Here is a 21,563-nt window from a genome sequence, read left to right as displayed (position 1 = left end):
CCTCAAAAGTAAGAGAACATCAGGGAGATCTCAGCAGTATTGACTGCACCTGCTCTAAAGTCTCTCTTTTACAGTTATTTTACAATATTTAAGGGAAAAAAAAATAAACTCAACCTCTTCTCAACCCATTAGGGGATTTGAAATAAGACCTCTTAGCTCTTTAAAATTCATGACCCTATTTTGGAAAGCTCAGCATCCAGGAAAAAATTCAAGGAATTGTAGAATTCTACTTTCACTTCCTATTCTAAAAATTCAGCTGTCCAATTGCATCAACTCTGGTTTGCTGTTTAATACATAGGGACACACTGAGGAAAAAACAGCAAGAAAAATAAGCAAATAACTTCACTGAAATCACTCTCAAGTACATTAAATCTTTACATATATAGGAACATTTACAGACTCTACTTTATTAGCATCAGGCAACCAGATACTCCTGCTAGCAACCTGTAAAGCTAACACAATTTTATTGTAAGATATAGTTTTGCAGGACTCAAATAGCTGTTTGTACAGATTAATTCAGGTATATATGTTCTTCGTATTCACAACTCTCATCTGTCCTTATAAGCTTTTGACACCGATATCACCCACATTCATCACTTCACAACTTTCTACTGCTCTTAACTAGAAATGCTACTATTTATTTCTGGGAAGGATAAAACCAGTCTGGAAAGCTTTCACTTAAGAGTAACATCTGATCCAATTCCCTCCACTGCAAATAATCATACAGGAAAAGCAAATTGTACTTCTTTTAGAGACAGTCTGTGCACGTGGAATAACTAAACAGTTCTAAAAGTTTTTTTTAAAACACCTTCCTGTCCTTCAGCTGCAAAGCTCAGTTCAGCAGATGCCACCAAGCAAAGACACAAAACACACTCAGGTTTCCATGAGAACACCTTAAATTGAGCAACACCAGAATATTAAAAACAGTGAGATCCCAAAGTGGGCACTCCTCTGCACAGATTCACATTAATATTAACTTTTCTAACCTTTTTCTTCAGCTTTGGTCAGTAGTTAACAGTAGTTTACACTGACTGGACACTATTGTTCACTGCCAGGTGGGCAATAGAATTTCACAAGTGCTCCCTTCACCCCAGTGCAACTGTCTTTCAAAGTGACAGCAAATTTCTCCTCAGGAGGGATCAAGAGTACCCATCTTTGGTGCCAGGCAATAACAGAGTACATCACTCCAGCCTCTGTCCCCTCAGTGTAAACCTGACCCTCTGGCAGATTGATGGTGGCAGTTTTTCTCAGACTGGGACAGGACAATGACTCTGGGTAACAGCCACCTCTCCCACCTACATCCATTTGAACTGCAAGAGATTGTGCATTCAACATATAGAAACATATACATGTATTTTGTGTGCCACAATCACCTGTCTGTAATGGACAGCAGCCCTCACATTTCATTTCAGGTTATTTTATGATTAGTTTATACTGTTGCAGCAGCCCTCTCATTAGAAGGCAGAAACGAGCTGAGACACAGACTTCTTGTTTACCACAGCATGAAAAGGGTCCTGGTTTATTCCTCTTTACAGCTCAGCCATCCTGACTCCAACCATTCCCTGACTCTGGCTGCAGCAAACTCCTCCTGTAGGTTTCCCTTGCAGCCTCTCACTGATGGTTATTTCCTGTTAAATTATGACTGCAGGGATCAGTTTGCAGACTGTGACTACAAGTTCCAACAACAGGCTCTAACTGCAGCCCCAGACTGACCTTACAGTAGCAATTCTCTCTCCTCAGGATCCTCCTTCTTCATCCTTCTTCTGTTCATAATCCTCCCCTCACCAGCTACCCCACTCTCTTTTATCACACTCATCTTTACTGGATACAGCTGAGACTCATCAGGGATGAGGCTGTACTGTAATTAACACAGCTGTCACTTATCAGGGACAAAGCCACTTGCATGCCCTTCTCCTCCAAGCTACCTTACACAATTTTTATTTTATTTTATTTTATTTTATTTTATTTTATTTTATTTTATTTTATTTTATTTTATTTTATTTTATTTTATTTTATTTTATTTTATTTTATTTGTTATTAGTAGTAGTTTGTTTCTCAGCTCTTTTCCACTACAAAAAAAGCATTTCTGCATGACCAGTATATCTGTCCATAAACTCCTATAAACAGAGCAAGTGTTTAATAGGAGAAGTTCATAACAAGCTCATAAGAACTGCACTCAGCTACATCACAAACCATCTTGCCTGTTCCCCAGGAGACAGACTGACCTTGTACTGGGGTTCAGCATAGAAAATGAAGCTAAAAGCTTTTCTTCTAGATCATAGGCTTTGTTGGTCTGAGAAACAACAGCAGCTACAAACAGCCCACAGAGTTGTCTTTGTCAAGGGATGCAAACCCTGGCCTGTAATTTAGACTGGGCAGAGTCACAGAGTCACCCTTTTGTAACAGCTGGTGTAAAGCATGGCAGAGCTGCTGTACAACTGCAGTGCAAACAGGCAGCAACAAGATTTTGAAGTTTTAAAAGACAATTTTGTCAGTCCTCCAACAGTGACATAGCTCTCTCTGATGGAAATCTGCAGATCTGGAACCCCATCCCACAGTCATGACCTCTGAAGAAAGAGAGGAGAGAAAAAAGGAAAAGGAAAGGGGAAAAAGAAAGGTTCAAGCTCCCAAATCCCTCACTCACTTGGTAGGCACACATGGGAACAGTCTGGGAAGCCACCCCATGCTCATGGAACGCAGCCAAAAAGGACGGGGACACCATACCACCCCTTTGTCCCCCAGCACACACGCAGCACTGTCTTTCCACTACGATGAATACACAGGACAGGAATATTTTAAAAAGCCTTCCTTTGCCAAGCTTCTCTAGCCTGCTCAGGAACTCACCAGGAAATAATGTTTCTTGTAGTTCTTCTGCCTGTCACATTTACTTTCTAAACACATCTGTATTCTTAATCCTTACTTTACTTCTCTTGGAGCAGACAGCAAAACAGAGGGAAGTGCCACACTTGCAAAGTCCAATCTTCTGCAAAACAACACCACTGAGCACATTTGTGTAATATTGCTTGACAGAGCCTGAAGCACTAAGGCCTGAAAAACAGGCCCTAAGCCAAGAGGTGTGCATACCTACACTGCACAGGTAAGAAACTCACTATAACACCTCTTTAAACTGCAGCATTCCCATCTAAAGAACTGTTAATTTCCTCTTTCTTATGGTTACATTTAGAATTTACTAACCCTAATAAAAAATAAGAAGTTCTTCATGCAGGACAGCTTCCCCTGGCGTTGTGTCGCAGGTTGTTGTTTTTCTCTGATCTCCAGTAAGAAGGAGCTCCTTGTTTTTCCCAACAGAAATCCCTTCCCAGATGCTTATTCTCACAAAAACTTGATTCTTTCTTTACATAAAGACAGAAAGCAAGACTGGTGGTAGGGACAGAGGGACCTGCTGCCTGAGGTCCCAGGCTTGATACCCCTCCACAAACCAGACAAGCATCTGCTTCTCTCCATGTACAGTCTCTACCAAGGCTTTTGCACACCATCCCCTGCTCCATGGGTCAGCAATACCTGGATTCCTTGTCCCTGATCTATCTTTATCTAACATCAATTTTTATTCCCTTTTCCATAACACAAACTTTTACAGTCCTCAGTAGGAACAAACTCTATAGTTTCACTGAACTTTGTGTAAAAGACATTCTTTGTCCCAAACCTGCCAGCTATTTCATGTTACATTCCCAGATTTTGTATTAGGAGAAATTAAGAATGCCCTTCCATCTCATTAAATCAAATGCATGCACAGATTATTGGAAAAAATACTGTTCTTGGTATATAGGGAAAATTAGAAAATTTCCAAGTTTCACTCTGTAATTAAGATTCCTCTGGTGTATTTGATGAGCTTAAGCTAACTCCCTCTGTACAGCTCCCTTTTTTTTCCTACGTTTACATCTCTCCTCACCACACTGTGAAAGTGCTGGGAGCTGGGATCAGAACCCCCTACACTGCCCAGCATCCAACCACCAAGGACAGCAACTGCCTGGAGAGGCTGCAGTGACTTTGAGGGAAGAAAACAAGATGAAACATTCAACATACTTACATGTTAAACTCCATTCTGAAGCCAAACAACATAACTATTTGATACAGGTTTAACTTTTACAACAGCATATCCCCAAGAAATAATCACAATCTCCAGAAACTCTTCCAATAATAGAAATTTGGGCTCAGAAATTTCATGCTTAATAATCTATTAAATTTTTCTTAGGATGAAGAAGCAAGAATCACAGAATCCCAGAATGGTTTGGATTGGGAGGGACCTTAAATACCATTCTGTTCCAATCCCCCTGCCATGGGTAGGAACACCTTCTAGACAAGTTTGCTCCAAGCCCCAACCAATCTGGCCTTGAACACTTGCAGGGGTTGGGAAATGGCTGTTATCCAGCTTGTCACAACATTAGCCATAGTATTTTTTTACTTAGAATTATGAACCAGGAAACAGTCAAGGATCACCATGAAAATGTACTTTCTGCTTTACAGAATTTTAAGCAGAAAAATCTGAGTTTTTCAAGCAATTATGCCACCACCTTGTTACGTCAGCTTTCCTGAAGTGTGACAAACATTTCATTAAAGCACCTTGCTGGCAGTGGTCTGGTGTAAGTTTAACAAAGACAAGCAGCTAAACCAGAGCTTTTAGACCTAGGGTATCTTTTTACAAATAAAAATTTCTTTGGTAGTGTTTGAATCACTTCTAAAACTTTGACACTGGCATTTTAATGAACAAGTGTGCTATTTGCCAAGTTACAAGCCCAGATGCAACTTTTACACAGTAAGAACTAAATAGCTTATGCATGATCTTGGGAAATGTCAGTAAACATGTTGTTTTTGAAAACTGTTGACCTAAGGTAGCTACTCACCAAGGACAGCAAAATAAGAGAAAATACAGTTTTGAAGGACGGTATATTTGTATGTATTTATTCTTGAAAATATGGGATAAGGAAAGGGCATCATGTGCCAAAAGCCAGCAGCAAATAAAACCTGTAAGGGCTGACACAGACACTGGCAAAGCATTACTGACATCTAGTGCTACACCACAGCTTGTCAGCATTGAACATACACTTCAGAAGCACCTGTTTCTTTCTAATCCAAAAAGAGAACTCAAAGCTATATTTGAGACAACGCTGAAATGAAATGTTACTAGTTGTGACTTTTAAGAACAACAGGTCAGGACTTTTTCTATTTTGCAAAGATGGTAAGCATCATTTCATAGTCATGCATAGTCATACAAAGGCGTTGCAGCACCCACCAGTATATGGAAATCTTTGTTTCTACACGATGTTGTCTCACTTGGCATTGCCTCAGCATAAAAGCAGGCAGCAGCTTGCTCATAGTCCTGAACCCTAGCTTGGCCTGTGCTTGACCTTCCTCTGCCTGCAGGAACACAATAGCCAGGCAGTGACAAAGTGCAGGCAAACCCCGCCAGATCAATGCCAGGCTCTGAGCCCTCAGCTCACCTAATCGAACCGCAGCACTCCCGCTGGACAGGATTCCACTCCAGGACTTCAGAGCAGATCCGAGCTCTGATGAAGGCAGCGTCCAGCCCGACACTGATGTGATAAGCTCCAGTCTCTACCATTTCGCACTTTCAAAACAGCAAAACAAGCAACACTAGGGAGTTTTGTCCCCCCAAACTCCGTACGTGTCACCTGGAGGCAGCCATTCCTGTCACTGCACAGCCCAGCCCGCAGCTCCCTCAGCCTGGGGGGAAACAAACGCACCGTGAGCCAGGCTCTGAGGGGTAAAACAAAAAACTCTGTGAGCCAGGCTCTGAGGGGTAAAACAAACACTGTGAGCCAGGCTCCGAGGGGTAAAACAAACTGTGAGCCAGGCTCTGAGGGGTAAAACACACTGTGAGGCAGGCTCCGAGGGGTAAAACAAACTGTGAGCCAGGCTCCGAGGGGTAAAACACACTGTGAGGCAGGCTCTGAGGGGTAAAACACACTGTGAGGCAGGCTCCGAGGGGTAAAACAAACTGTGAGGCAGGCTCTGAGGGGTAAAACACACTGTGAGGCAGGCTCTGAGGGGTAAAACACACTGTGAGGCAGGCACTGAGAGGTAAAACAAACTCTGTGAGCCAGGCTCCGAGGGGTAAAACAAACTGAGCCAGGCTCTGAGGAGTAAAACAAAAAACTCTGTGAGCCAGGCTCTGAGGGGTAAAACAAACTGAGCCAGGCTCTGAGGGGTAAAACAAACTCTGTGAGCCAGGCTCTGAGGGGTAAAACACACTGTGAGGCAGGCTCTGAGGGGTAAAACAAACTCTGTGAGCCAGGCTCTGAGGGGTAAAACACACTCTGAGCCAGGCTCTGAGGGATAAAACAAAAAACTCTGTGAGCCAGGCTCTGAGGGGTAAAACAAAAAACTCTGTGAGCCAGGCTCCGAGGGGTAAAACAAACTGTGAGGCAGGCTCTGAGGGGTAAAACTAACTCTGTGAACCAGGCTCCGAGTGGTAAATCAAACTCTGTGAGCCAGGCTCTGAGGGGTAAAAGAAACCGAGCCAGGCTCCGAGGGGTAAAACAAACTCTGTGAACCAGGCTCCGAGGGGTAAATCAAACTCTGTGAGCCAGGCTCCGAGGCTGTGGTGAAGGCAGAGACCGGCGAACTTCACCTCACGGCCCGTGGTGCGTGCCCGCCAAACGGGCCGGCTGCGGGAGTGTGGGTGATCCGAGCACCGCCCTGACGGCAGCCCCAGGCATTTTCCACACGCACACAGCCCTGACAGGAGCAACGGGGCTTAAAGGCTGGCCTGGCTCATCAGCAGCATGACCACTGTAACCCATTAAAATAACCAATAACCCATCCGGGAGCCACTGTCTTCCTCCCTCACGGGACCCCGGCTAAGGGCCAGGAGCAGGCCCCACTGCTGCCCCTCGGTGTGGCACAAACCAACCCGACCTGCATTTGGTTTAGTGGTGTTAGAGGTAAACTAACTTTTAGATACAGTCACATGCGGCAAAGTCATGGAAGCAAAAGAAAAAAATGTTTATTAGTAACGATTCAGCTGGGCCAGGTGGGTGCCTCTCACCACACATACCCTCCAACAAAAGGGCTACTTATTACACCCTTTTCCCGGCACATTGGCTGGGTGCTCAGGAACTTACATTCTCTCCTGACCAAAACCTCGAGAGATAAAACCCTGTGGGCATATGCCCTAGTGGACTCTCTCCCTTATTCAAGTAAAGTTGCAGGTGTATGGAAAATCACACTATGAAAAGCCAGTGTCCATAAAGGAGACAGAGGAGTCCTCGAGGTTTTGGAGGGCACCGCCTCCTTTTATCCCGTTGCCCTCTTCCTTTCCCCATTGACTGAGGCTCTAGGAAGGTACAGCCTTGACAAATTGCCTATCACATATTCCCTCTTGAACGTGTCATTTCCCCCAGACTTCAGAAACTCAGGCTTGTGCTGACCCGTTTGTCTGTTCCAGGATTTAAACTGTCTGGGTTGCATATGAAACCTTCGGCCTTAAGTTGGGAGAGACACTGAGACTCATTTCAAAGACATAACACCCATACCCTCACCCATGGAATGGTTTGTTAAGACAATAGTACAAGTCTTTCCTGTCATCAGCACAGAGAGCCAGCGGCCCCCAGGGCTGAGAACAACCCTCATTCGAAAGGAGAGCTCCACAACCTCCAGGTCAGCCTCTGACAAGGCTTTTTTTCAGTGTTTTTAGCCCACCATTGAACTCGTAGCTTCTCAGCAATAATATCCTCACCACCACAACAAAAGAAGAAAAAAAAAAAAAAAAAAAGGCCTCCCAACCATTAATAAGCATTGCAAAGCTTTGCACAGGTAGCTATGTGCTAACTTTGGTCAGTTTTAGTTTTTACCATCTCAGGTTTTAAACTTAACCATCTCTTCCCCTCTCTAATCCCTAATCACCATCTCTAAAACAGCAATAGCGCTCAAAAGCCATGACAATCCACTATAAAAAAAAGAAAGAAAGAAATCCACACCCACTGTCTATATTTTGTAGTTTTATCAATCCCCTTGTTGCTCTATTCCGGAGGAAACTGACACTCAGCACAGAGAACTGATGAAAACCACTAAAGCTCAACTAGCAAAGGCACAGGTGAATACTGCTTTCAGAGACCTCAGTAACTACATTTGAACCTTGTAGGTGCAGGGCTAAGTAAAACTATTCCATTCTTAATCACTCAAAAATATATCTACAAACAAATACCTAGTTTCTTTTTGGCTAAGAGGGAAAAAAAATAATGAAAAGAAGAAGCTGTGCTGAAACACTGAGCTTACAGCTCCCTCCAGAGTTTCTGCTGCTGGAGCCAGCTTGGAAATGCTGCTGCAAGTGCTGGCAGAACTGTGAGTAACTCCCTCAAATTTTCACCAGGAAGCAGAAATTTTCCCAGCAATTCCCAGCCACTGTGACAGTAAGACTCCCACTGCCCCAGACCTCCACTGCTGGGACAAAGCTCCCCCTAATGTATGTCAGTCACACATTGCACTAAACAGGCACCCTTGGGAAAGTGCTCCTGCTTATTAGTAGTAATTAATAATTAATCCAAAGAGTATTTACCACAAATCTTCTGATAGAAGAGCTCTATTATTTTGCCTCATCTGGTGAGATAATCCCGTTCGTGTACAGATTGGTTTCTCTAATAGACATTTATAAACCCCACAGATAAGCAGTAGTAAACCTGTCTTGGTCAGGTTTAATGCACTGTCTCCAGTATTTATTGAGGCAGAGCAGCTCTCCTTATTGTTGGCAGTATCTCAGCTGCTGCCTCCAAAGAATATAGTTGTAGATCTCCCATCAGGGGAGAGAAATTCAGGGAGGTTTTCGGCAGTTGTTGTCTATAATGTTGTTGTCTATAATATTGTTGTCTATTCAGGGAGGTTTTTAACAGCCCACTCAGCAAACCCCCTTTGTCCTCACCTATTGGTACTCAATACACAGAGTATGTCTAGCACCATGGGAATTCCAGCAAATACTCTTACTATTGACAAGCCTAAATTTTAGCCTTATTTAACCAAATCTCCACTTTAACCTAAATGCTGTACAAAGGACTGACAGGTGTTGTCCTTTCCTCTCCAGGTAATTTGAACACTGACTACAGGATGTCTCACCTGGCAGCTGAAGAAATCCCACAGCTGAAACACAAATACACAGCATTTTCCAAAGGCTCTTTAAGGATGCAGAGCCCAGCTCATGCATCTGAGTGGGGGGGGAGAGGTAAAAAAAAATCATTACTAGCATGGAATAATAATTATGTCTGATAATTTTTAATTGAAATAATTGCAGCTCAAAAACTAAAAGCTCCATGGGGGGTAGCCTTCTCTGCCAGGAATTTGGCAGGTTTTCATCCAGAACCACTCCAGGGTTTCTTATCCTTTGCTAGTGAGGTATGAACACCCCCACCAAGAATGGGACCAGGGTGCAGCAGTGCCAGAAAGTGCAAGAGAACCTGGGGGGCTCCAAGGCCTCCCCACCGTGCTGGCAGGCAGGAAAAATGCAGAAGATACTGTCTGCCCAAAAGCCCCAATTATTCTCTGTGTGTAAGAAAGCTGCATGACGTATTTCCCACGTTTAGGGTTCCACAAGCCTAAATAGCTGTTAACACTTTTGGAAAGAATGTGCCTGTGGTAGAATTCAGCAGTGCCTGTTGGTGGTGAATTTAGCTGCTGCTGAAAGACAGGGAAAGAGAAAAAAACCCTGAAGCAAGAAAAGAATCCCAAGAGGGTCACTGGAAATGCTGGAACCAGACAAGCTGAGAGGCACTGAGCCAAAATAGGACCAGAGTTTTTGTTACTGCCCTGTTATGCTGGTGTGCTATATTGCTATGTAGAAACTGTTTTTGTTAAACTTCTTTTATTTCAGTGCACTCTTCTTTAAGGAAGAATGCCCAGTTCCCTGCAAATTAATTCTTCCTCCTCAGCCTGGTTGTCTCTCCCTGCCCTTTCTTTAACTGATTGTCCATTCTGCCTTGGGTTCTGTGTAGATATTTCCATTTAAGCAAAGCTAACATAATTGAGGACTAAAGGTGGAACCTTCCTTTCCTGTTGGCAAAAAAGTTTTCGTTATAAATACCTCCTGGTTCGCTTCTTGGGCTTCCCAGGCTGTCCTGCTGACTGCTTTAACACGTTGCACAGCTGCTTTTTGCACTGTCACCACGTGAGGTGGAAGCCTTGAAAGTGAAAAAATGCTCAATAAAGAAGTGCAAATCAATGGCGTACACAGGACTTCTGTGTCTTTGCTATTTTCCAAGAGGCACACCAGCCTTTGAAAAATCAAACAATTCATCGTTTTACCTCTCCAGGCAGAGTTTGAATAGTGTTTACACACTGGGGCTGCTGGTCATGCCCCAAGCAAGTGGATGTGAAAGCTGAGCTGTAACAAAGCCTGGCTTGTTACCAGTCGCTGGTAAGGCATCACCATTCCAGGGGAGAGACTTGGAGCCTCCTTGCTCCAAATCTCAAGGTACCAATGTTAAAAGCAGACCCAAAAAAGCTTCCAGGCAGGGTAAGAAGAAGCTGTGAGTTCCAGCTGATTAAATGCCAGTGTGTGGTTCCAGTCAGTGGGCTGAATTCTGCAGCAGTCCTGACTGAGGGGGAGTGCAGGGGAAGTGCTGCACTGGAGACTTGCCTTCTTCTCTCACTGCACAATTCATCTGAAAAGGCCACTGAACACAGAGCCGTCTCCCTGAAAGGAGTGCATTTTACATTCCCTGAGAGTACCTCTCCTTCATGAGCAAGCAAATGCTAAGCTTGGGTCAAACTTAGAAAGTGTCATTAGCATTAACATTATGTATGTCAGCTCCAAGATTTCAGAGATTGCTCGAGCTGAGCTGCTTCAAAACCTTCAGGTTATTTCAGAAGAGTCTGACAGACTGTGTGAGCTGTTGGGTTTTAATTAGACTGAAAAATCCAGCTACATGAGTTTTGATTAGCTTTAAGGAAAACTATTAATCAAAGGTTATGTATAGGCCATCGGTTTGGTTTCATCTGTTAAACACTGCAGTGGAAAGAAAAGCTTGTCTGAACTGCCCACCTTTCCAATGAATATTACAAGCACATTGTTTTAGGTTATAATGTAAGATGTAACCAAAGGTATGTATTCTATTACCATCCTCATAAGGTGTTAAAAACAGGTGGGCAGTGTTCTTTATCTCTTCCATGACAGACCCCTGGTAACTCCCTTCGGGGCGATATCTTCTGTTAATGGGCTCTCAAGCCTCACTGCGTAACTCATAAAATTACACCATCCCACGGTGAAATGCTGTGCTCAGGGGGAGGAACCAAGCATTCCTACCTGGATGTAATCTGAGTTTTGGAACACCACAGGCAGCCTTACCTACTGGATTCCCAGAGGACAAGAGGTCAGTTACCACCACTGGATCTTCAGAGGAAGAACAGACCCTTCTATGCCATCACTGCTTCAACAGAACCACATCTCTCACTCCAAGAGGACTGCAGCACCATTTAATGGCACTGCTACCACCCTGAACAACAGGCTGTCAGGCTGCATCCTGACTCTGTCAGTTTAAGCCAGTGTTTTCTGCTTCTATTTTAATTTTCCTAATTAATTGTAAATCTGACTTGGAATCTCCCACTGGTTTGTTTTGAAACTGCTACACTTATAAAAATACAGTTCTAGATCCAGACAAATGGAGTAACTACTGCTTTGATGCCTGGATTCATCTTTTCCCACTTCACTACTGCCATCTTCCTCATACAGATCACGAACCAGGGTAACTGATAAAAGCAATTATGATATGTCTCTTAGTTGATTTTTAAACTATGGTTTTAATACTAAAATTTAGTAAAACTCAGGTTTAAAAGAAATAAAAACAGCCAGCCTGAGGCCATGTTATTTACAGAAACATTATTTTTCTCTATAAAGAAGGTTGTACAGTACTGCATTAATAATAATTACTTCAACCCATGGTAACACCTGTAGTCTAATTCTGGACTTCTGTTACACGCTAAGGAGAGCAGTGTGCTGCTGAAGAGGGCTTTGATAGCCAAAGCTGCCTGCCATCTAGAGATCACATGGCACTTCACTGGTGAAAAGTGGAAAAATGCTGCTTTGGGGTTTTTTTTTCCCCCAGATGGGTTTAAAGAGGGAAAAAAAAAAAAAAGGAAAAAAGCCAACCAAAAATGAAATCGTAAAGAACTTGGAATAAAACTTGGAAAGGGGATAAGGGAGTGTCTAAGCTCAATGTTTCATGGCGTAGGAAGGAAAGGATGGAGGGAAATGCTCTGCCAGCCTGAGCTGGAGATGAAATGTGCCCTGGTGACCCAAGCAGTGTCCCAGGACATGCACCACCCACAGGTGAAAATTTAAACAGGGCAAGACCTATCACAAAGTTGTACTATCCTGCATGAGGGCCCAGCCAGCTCTGACTTCCTCAGGTATTTTGAAGCCACACTTGAGTATTCGAAGTGGAATTCAACTATATTCAATGGAGGATCATTGCTTTTACAGATTTAAATTGTAGCATAACAGTTTTCTGCTTGGATTGAATAGAGACCCATAACAAATTCCCAAGGCTTTTGGATTGATATGGAACATGATGTTTTTTGGGAATTAATCCCTCCTACCTACAAACTTACATGAACAGGTATTGGGAAAGTCCAAGGGCATATCCTAGATTAGACACCGGTATTTGAGTATCAGAGTATTTGAAAACAAAAGGTTCATGTTGCCTAAGTTGCCAGCATTTCTTTGTAGCTATTCCTGATTTGTTTCTTTCGAGAAGTAATTTTGCAACACTAGTACTTGGGTGTGGTACCTATTTGACAGCTTCCCATCTGCTGGCCCAATTTATATCCACTGAAACTGCTAAAAAATCAAGTTTTTATTGCCAGCCACATTGCAGTTTATATAGCTGTGGAAAAATGGGGGCTGAACTCAGTTCCTCCTTATGATTCATCAGCCAAAAAGTGCACGCTGACACCAATCCTCTACTGCCATCCAGGGCAAGGGGCGATTGGCTGCCCTTCAGATACACTGCACGACACACAGGTGGATTTGTCTGCTCTGTTCAAGGTCAAAGGAAGTGAAGAGATGGCCAGAGGAAAATGTGTATACGGCAGGTATTTGACAGTTCTCATTCTAGATTATATTTATTATATTATTATATTTATCTTGTGCTGGCCTAAACCACAAACTACAGTTACATTTAGAGGAAGTCTACATTTGGGGATGGCAAGAAGGATGAAAAGCATAAGCAAAAACAGCAGAGCAGCAACAGGAGGTAAGGGAAATATCTGATATTAAAGGTGAGACTTTTAAATGGCTCTCTGGACACTCCATTGCTAAGGACACTTCCCTGTCTGAGCATGCAGAACCACTCTGAGAGTTACTCTTGTGCACCACCTGAGCTGGACACTCACACACTCACACTGGGTCCCCTTATGGGCTTGCCTCCAGGTTTCCCATGGCACAGACATTCAGATTCTTAAAATAATTTCATATTGGTGAAATGACCAAAAAACTAAGTTACAACTCCAGCTGGTTCCTTCAAGGAGGGACCCCAAAAAAGGAACCCCTTGACTTTTATCCCATCACAGTCTGGGCACAAAGTCAGGGGAGCAGAAAATGAGTAATTTATGTGTCAGATAGGTGGGACTAACATTTGGCATCTGCCAGGCATCAGTCACACTGTGCAGAGAGGCAGTGGAACACAAACCCAAGAGCTCCGCTGGCAGAGACTCACGATCAGGTCTTTGCAGTAAGAGAACAGTAGGTGTGGTTGTCACACAGGGCCATGTCCCAACAGCCTGAACTCCATGTCCATCCTTGTGTGGGGGCTCTGTGCAGCTCCCCAGCTCCTCTCCACACAGCATTTTCTTAGTCTGAGGCAGTTCTCAGCCACATGAGCTCCCTGACATATTTCAGCTGTTCAAGCACATGTGTGTGAAAGGAAGGAAAGAGCAGAGACAGAAGCCCCCAGCCAGGGAATACCTGGTATTGAAGGAATGTGATTCCTTCTTCACTTTAAACCAACAAGGAAACGTGGAATTCTTTACAATATTCTTCAGTGCACAACTATTCATTTTTTAAACTCCAAACACAACACCCCCTAGATCCTCACAATACCGTGGTTTTTGCCAATTACGGCCTCACCCCATCATTTCTTCCAATTCTGGAGCATGGGAAGGAAGGCTGCACAGAGCCACGGGACAGTACTCATGACTACTGAACGCATTTAGAAAGCTTTTGGTAGACAAGAAAGACAACACATTAAAAAAAAATCCCAACACAACCCCCCCTTTAAACCAAACCAACTCAGAAGTGAGGCACTAAGGCTGCTCCTGCGTGATTTTGGAATTTGGGACCTCATGCTGGATGCAAAAGGACTTGTAATCAACAACATACATAGCCTCTTGTGGTCCTGTTAAGGGTTTTCCAGGATGAGTTTAAAGGATTGTGGGATTTATTTTTATTTCAGAGAGATGATTCTTGTATACCCAGCAGGTATTCCCAACAAACAATGGCAATGGATACTGTGACAAAAATATGGTGGTAAAGAAACCCTGCTAAATCCAAGGGAAACCCATTATAGAGTGCACAGAAAAAAGGAGACATAAAGAAGGAAAGAAAGATTCATCAGTGCAGGTAATAGTCAAGTAAACTTTTTCTCAGCAAACTTCTTGTATTTAAAAGAAACCAATTATACTTGCAAGTCACTTACAGAAAATTTTAATAATTTGCCAAATATACAGCTATTAGAATGAGCCTAAATATCACTAATAATTAAGTTACAAAAGTTGGTAGATAGCACAGTACAATGTTCTATAAAATAAACACGGGTAATATTAACAATACTCCCTGTGGTCCAGGAATGTCAGAAAATAGCAAATGAAATGACACATACAGATCAGAGGAGATTGAGGGGCAGCTTTAGACACTTGGATCAAAGAAACTGAGACTAGACACATTCATTCATCAACCATAATGAATGTAGAACTTTAAATCTCAAAAACTATTAACAACACGGCATCAGGTGCAATTTCACATGGTTTCATCTACGTTCCAGTACAGCTCCCAGAGGATTAAAGTGCCTTTGTGCACTGTAGTTTCATTTAGTCAGGTGCAACACACGTTGTATTTGGAAGTTACTTTCTTTTTTAAAAAGTGACCTATGAAAAAAAACAACTACTTGAACCAATGTACATAATTCAAACTAAGGTGTTCTGAAGCACCTTTCTTCTGACCTTGCTACTGCATGTCACATAACAAATTAAACTCCAAATCCACATGGCCCATCTCCACTGAACAAGAACAGAGTTAAAGATGTTTACTGAAACACGTTTTCTGCGGTACAACCCTCAGTTTGCTTATTTTTCCCTTTCAAACATATTTGCCCTTTGGATGACAATTTTCTACTGCAGCTTTCATTTACAGATGGCTGTGAACATGAAAAGCAGACACGATTTGGCCTGTGGCTATGGTGACGAATTCCTGTTTTAACCCGATGAATAAGCACAACACGTTCTCTCTGTGGGACACCTGGAGATCTGCAGCCTTTGGATCTTACCCACAGCCCTGCTCTGTGCTCCAGCACGCACCGTGTCCTGCTCAGGGCTCCTCAGGAACTCACTGCTCCCTGCTGTGCTGCCTCCTTAAACACAAATCCCCACCTAACTGCAGTGAGGGAAGGAAAACTCCCCAGTTCAGTCACTCACCTTGCCCCCAGAATGTCCTCTTCATCTCTCAAGTAAAGAACTTGCACCAAGGCTACGATCCAGTCTCCCATCAAATCCTGCTGTCCACCAGCAGCCACTCCTGCTCTTCCAGGGCAGAGCGTATTCCCACAGCACTTGAGGCATTTTACGGTGTTTTTCAATAGCGGCACTTCCACAGGAGTTACTGGGCATAAGATTTTAGGAAATACAAATTCCCATCACGATGCCACCTGTAGCAGGGGCACTCAGGAGGAAACTGCATGTAGGGAAAAAAAAACCTGAAGAAATGAGGAGGATGAACAACTATTCCTAACTTTAAACAGCAAGTGTACACGTGAGTCTCCATTCTTCCAGTGCCTTCCCACATCTGACTGTGCTTCCCACGATGAGGCGAGCAGGCCACTGCAATGGTTTGAGGTTCACAATGTAAACACCCTGCACACCTGACACGGCCATTCCTTCACCACTGCTGCTGTCACACCTCAGAAAACCCAATTTAAACCCTGCACAACCCAGACTTGCACCAGGAGCTCTCTGCAGGTGAGGAAGTTTTACTGGGGTTTTAGATTTGTAGCATGTTAACATTACTTACAATATTACCTGCACTGAAATATTTTAAGAACACGCTCGCTTTTGTTAATCAAAATAATGGAAATCAGTGATTTCCTAATCTACTCAGTACTTCTAAAAGTTCCCATGAAACTGTGAGATTATGGACAAGAACACTCTGGTTATGCATTACAGTAGAAAAAACCCAAAACAGTACAAGTTTCATCAGAATCACAACTACAAGTGAAGTCTCCAGTTCAGTTCATAAAACAAATGGAGTATTTTAAGTATTTCATAGTGGTAATACAGTATTATATAGTAACTTCCAATGTAATTTATGCAACAAATTTCACCCATATTCAAAAATACATTTGTAAATGCTTTTCATAAAACTTTATATAACTCAAGCTCTCCTTAGGTAAGCCTAAGCCCAGTTCTCACATCCCCTAGGCAGAAAGGCTTCAGTGGCCTGTATCTCAGAGTCCACGAGCGACAATGCTGCGTGAGTTCTTCCTTTTTGAGAGCTGGCTCTGCTAAACCCAACTCTTATTGCTTAAAATCATCAGTTTCCCCAGCAGGCCTCGCACCCAGCTACACCACACCAGTCTGGGCAATCTGTCCCCTCTGTTTATGGGACACGAACACCTACAAGCCTGTAACTATTCCTGTCAAGATTGCCATGTAATGGTTGCCTGTCCTGTGTACTCTGTCCAGAGAACAAAAGGGCATTGCTGAGAGGGAGATCAATCACTGAGAGCACATCAGCTCAGTGACCCATTGTCTCCCTCCTTATCTTCTGATTAATTACAGATTCTGTTTAATGATTTCTGTGAATACACTGCCAATTGTAAGTGAAAACAATTGGTTCAGACACAACACACACCGTGTTTAAAATATGCAAGAAGTGTGAACATAAGGCCTTTGCAGGCTCAAACTCACAGCTGGTACTATGCCCAAATATCTCCACAGCAAGCTTTATTTACACAATTTCCAATGAAAAATACTGTTATTTCTCAAGCTACATTTTAAATTATCAGAAATACATTCATAATAACTACTGGTACAAAAACCAAGATAAAATTTTTTTTATTCAAAATATTCTGACAGGTTGACAATATTCCAGGCATGTTACAAATACTGCCATAGCCAACAAAACAATCAATACTTAAAGAGCATTCAAACACCGAGGACATGTATCTTAAAGCAGAGACAGGAGAGTGCATGGTACTAAGTGCATACTAATCATTTTCCAATAACTGACTTGAGGAAAATGCCTCATTTCTCTGGTACAAAATGGATTAAAATCCAGAAGAGATGAATTACAGAGGACAAAAATGATAATGTTGAAATGTTTTTGCCCATATTTTCCTATAAAACCTTGTAACTTTATGATACAAGGCCACTACCAGTCTGGACTATTCTAGTGTTGACTATTTACGGGATAGAACAACAAAATCTTAACAGAGAAACCAGCGACAAAGCAAACAAAACCACAAACTCTTTCTAGAATATGGCTTAAATTAATTCACAGAGAGTTGGGAATATATTAACTATAAGGTGCAAGAGAAATACCAGGTAGGAAAAAAAGTCCCTTTCTTCCTGGTATTTTCCCCCTCAGACTTCACTGTATTTCCCATAAAATTTTCAACACACTGGTCTCACCTTTCCTGCAAGCCCCGTTTCCTATACTTCTGAAACATCATGCTACTGAAAGGTTGGTTTCAGTCTTGAATATATTGGCCAATAGGAGCTCTAAAGTTTAAACCATGTAATTCTACACATAGTAATACCCTGTTTCTCCCAATTAACCCCAGCTCTCAAATAGAGCTAAAAATTCAGCTTTATTTAAAACAGCTTGAAAAAGTATGAATCTCTTTGTCATGTAGAAAACAGATGTCCAATGAAGAACTTGTCAAGATGTGTACACAGCTGAGTGCATAGTGCAGAACATCATACAGAGAGCAGCAAGGCCACAGGGTCACTAAGTCCACATGAAAAAGATGTATGTTTCCAATGACCAAATTAATTCTAAAACATTTTCATCCTGGAAATGCTTTAAGCATTAAAATCTTGCTCCAGGGATGGCAAGACTCCTCCCTTCCCACTTTCCATACAGTTCACTGTAATAAGCATGGCAGCACAGCATACAGAAGAGACACACCAAAATTGCTTTGGATACATCATCCTGATCTCAAGTATTCCATAGAAAAGTTGAATTTTTCTGGTGAAAAGGAAGGGAATGGGACAGCTTTCAAACCACACAGCTTGCCTGTGTGTCGCTGAAGAAACCTGCAGTGTGTGCAGGCGGGACGGGAGAGCCGCGGCTCCGCCGGCGCACGCGGCACAGCTGGCAGCTCCGGGGCTGAACGGTCTCGCAGGAGGCTCCTCCGCCTCTGCTGCTGCTGGCTCCAGGCAGTGCTCCCCAGCAGAGGAAGCACCAAACACCACTGCAGGAATGCAGGGGGCTCACAGCCAGCACAGCTCGGTACACTCACCCCAAACACTTTTTCCCCATTCTACCAGTTTGCTTTTTAAAGCGAGGTTGTCGGAGAAGGGCCATGAGAACAGAGTGAGACATTTTCCTTAATCACAGCATCAGACTCTCCATTAACAGACTGAGCATCTCTGAAACCAAATTAGTTCCTGGAACATCTTGCATTTGCCTTCTTTCACTCATTCTTAAGAACGAACAGTTTCTCTACAAGTTGTGCAGTTTAAGCCTGTTGTGGTATTGTACTCCAGCATTTTCTTAGCACCTCAACACAAATTACATGGTAGTTCATCTGTGGTGAACACCGGCTACGGACATCCACGAAGGGGAAGGACTGAAAGAACAACAATATTGTCCCATGATGTGGAAAAGCACTTTGGGATGCACTGGCTTCAGGTGAGACTGCTGACTCAGAACGGGATTTCTCTCCAAGCAGAGTTACTCCAGTTATTCAAATACGGTAAACACAAGGGCAGTACTGAGGACATCAATCCTGCACCTTACAACTTTCAGTCTATTTTCTGAACACCTCTTAATGGAGATGCGGCTCAGTGTCAAGGCTGAATGGGCAAAAATGTCACCTATGCTAAAGTCATTAGAGAAACTAACATCACCCTTGCTTCTGGTGGTCCTTGGACTTGAACCAACCACAGACATTTCATTCTGTTAATTAACCTATCTTGCTTTATCTCAAGTATCTTCATCCTTTCACACTTCCTAATTAACTATCAATATTTTTCCTGAGTGAAATTATAAAAAGTTAAACCCTTCTACCAAAAGTACAAAGACAAATAAAATATAGAACAATACAAACCCAGTTATACAGAACTACAAGTGCAGAAATTCTTCATGTTGTTGCTCTTTATCGTTGGCCCCCAATAAAAAACATAGCAAAGAATTTAGTTATCCAAAATATTTTGCAGTACTGTGAGTAGATTCTTCAGACCATAAATATAGCCCTCATCCTTTGTGTTGCTAGGAAACACATGAGCAAAATCAATCATTCGGACATCGACATTTGCACTTTCCTTGGTCTCTGCTGGCACGTGATAGAAAACTTTTTCCAGTTGGGGTAGAACATTTCCGTTCAGGTGCTCCTGTGTAATGCATGTGCTGGTTTTCCACACGTTATCCTGCTCTGAGGTTTCAACTTTCAGCGAGAGCTGACTGTGGTGCCTCTTGGAGCACGCCTTTTTGTGAAGTGCGTAAAATTTAGACAAGCCTTTGCTTACAGAGGCTTCAATCTTTCCGTTCTCTGTAGAATTGATTACGTTAATATTATTATTGTACTCCAATACATCTCCACCTGATAAGAGGCCTTTGGGCACTCTCCTCTTCTCTGCCAAGGTGACATCGCTGAGCCGCACAGCTGTCGCTGGACACGACCCTTCATAGACAAACAGCAGGGAGCTCGCGTAGAAGTTGAGTTGTGTCTGGCCCTCAAACCACTCCAAAATCTTTTCAACCTTCTGAATGCTGGCAGCTACCACATCTTTCCTCAAGCAGTACCCACTGTGGAAAAACTTAGAGATACCTGCAAGAAATACACACATATTGGGATCATTTTCACTTCTGAATGGAAAACAAACAATTTTTATTTCTTTTGGGGTGAGAATAGATCTTATTTGAAGGAATAGACACAATTCAGGTAATTACTAACTAAACCCAAAGTGAACCTAAGAACTCTGAGACCTTCAGTCATATCACCTGCTGTGTAACACCACAGCTTGGGCTTGGGTTGTAAGTAAAAGTAAATGTATCAAGCACACAGTAAATGCATCAAGCACACAGTAAATGAACACAGTTCCTACTCCCAGGTCAGTTTAACAAGTGTCTGGACAGTTTTGGGCAGGATCTGTTAAACTCTCCATAAACAGGCTCAAGCAGCTTGTTATTATGAGTGTGTTTGTGTGTCTACATACATCCCCCCTTGCTGGGGGACAGATGAGCAAGTGTCAACTAATAACTAGTTTGCAATAATTATCACCAAACAGCCCCACAATGGCAGCATTTTTACTAATTGTTAATGGAGAGCAACAAGTGGATTGACTTCAACTGATGAAGTCCTTTGAACTGAAAGATGCTTTTGTAGTAACTTTCTAGTAGAAAATACACTTAGATATACACAGAAGATAACTAGAAACAAAAAGTGTATTCACAATAAAAACATGTAATACTTTTAAAACATTTCTATTTCATTATAGTTTCAAAGCTGCAAAGTTGAATTCTAGAACTCTTCTCCCGTTATTAGTAGTAAAAGGGATGTGAGGAGGAAATTCCTATGGTCTGCCCTGCTGTTACAGCCAACTGCACACTTAATTTCAGACTGACAGGCAGCTCAAATACTACAGGGAACAGCCAAAGACCCCCCTGACACGAGGACAAAAAAGGACTTTTAAAACAGGAACACCCAGAGCACTTTTTCCATTCAGTTCAATAAATAGGGATTTAAATGGAAAAACCCAAGCGCACCGAGTTCTGACACTGCAGTGCCCTCCACTTACCGTCCTTCACTGTTTCCTTGGTCAAGCTCCTTCCATAGTGCTGGTTTTGTGTCTCATAGCTGTCCGAAGACACGTGGTACACCTGAAAGAGGCAAGGAGGGGCTCCCTAGGTATTCTGAACCACCAGCATTTCTGCAGAGCAAGAGGCACCTCACAGACAGGTTTAGCCCTCACATTCCCTGCTGTGCCCAGCACTGCACTGCAGGGCTCCCCAAACCTCTCCCTTCAGCCCCTGGGCTCCAAGCTACAGCTTTCCTCTGCTGGAGACATCCTGGTGGTGGCAAAAAGCAATGTACCCATTACAGGGAACGCTTTTATAAGGCCTTGCAAATCACAACTGAGATCTGAAACTATCAGACTCTGACCTG

General features: G+C 42.9%; 1 protein-coding gene and 1 long non-coding RNA gene across 2 annotated transcripts in view; both read right to left on the bottom strand.

The window, feature by feature from the left end:
* LOC134555134 (uncharacterized) overlaps positions 1 to 5,769 on the bottom strand; it is a 269,397-nt gene extending 263,628 nt beyond the window's left edge. The window contains exon 1 of the long non-coding RNA XR_010081373.1: positions 5,460 to 5,769. This is a non-coding gene — a long non-coding RNA (uncharacterized LOC134555134). The remainder of the gene's footprint in view (positions 1 to 5,459) is intronic.
* An 8,880-nt stretch (positions 5,770 to 14,649) lies between these two features.
* Positions 14,650 to 21,563, bottom strand: part of IPMK (inositol polyphosphate multikinase) — a 37,014-nt gene continuing 30,100 nt past the window's right edge. The window contains exons 5-6 of the mRNA XM_063406130.1: positions 21,196 to 21,277; positions 14,650 to 20,225 (exon numbers count right to left, since the gene is read on the bottom strand). Of these exons, the coding sequence (XP_063262200.1) occupies positions 19,591 to 20,225; positions 21,196 to 21,277 (717 nt within the window). The 3' untranslated portion in view covers positions 14,650 to 19,590. The remainder of the gene's footprint in view (positions 20,226 to 21,195; positions 21,278 to 21,563) is intronic.

This window comes from Prinia subflava, chromosome 9, assembly GCF_021018805.1.
Source record: "Prinia subflava isolate CZ2003 ecotype Zambia chromosome 9, Cam_Psub_1.2, whole genome shotgun sequence".
Taxonomy (NCBI): Eukaryota; Metazoa; Chordata; class Aves; order Passeriformes; family Cisticolidae; genus Prinia; species Prinia subflava.
This window is presented reverse-complemented; position numbering and strand designations above follow the sequence as displayed.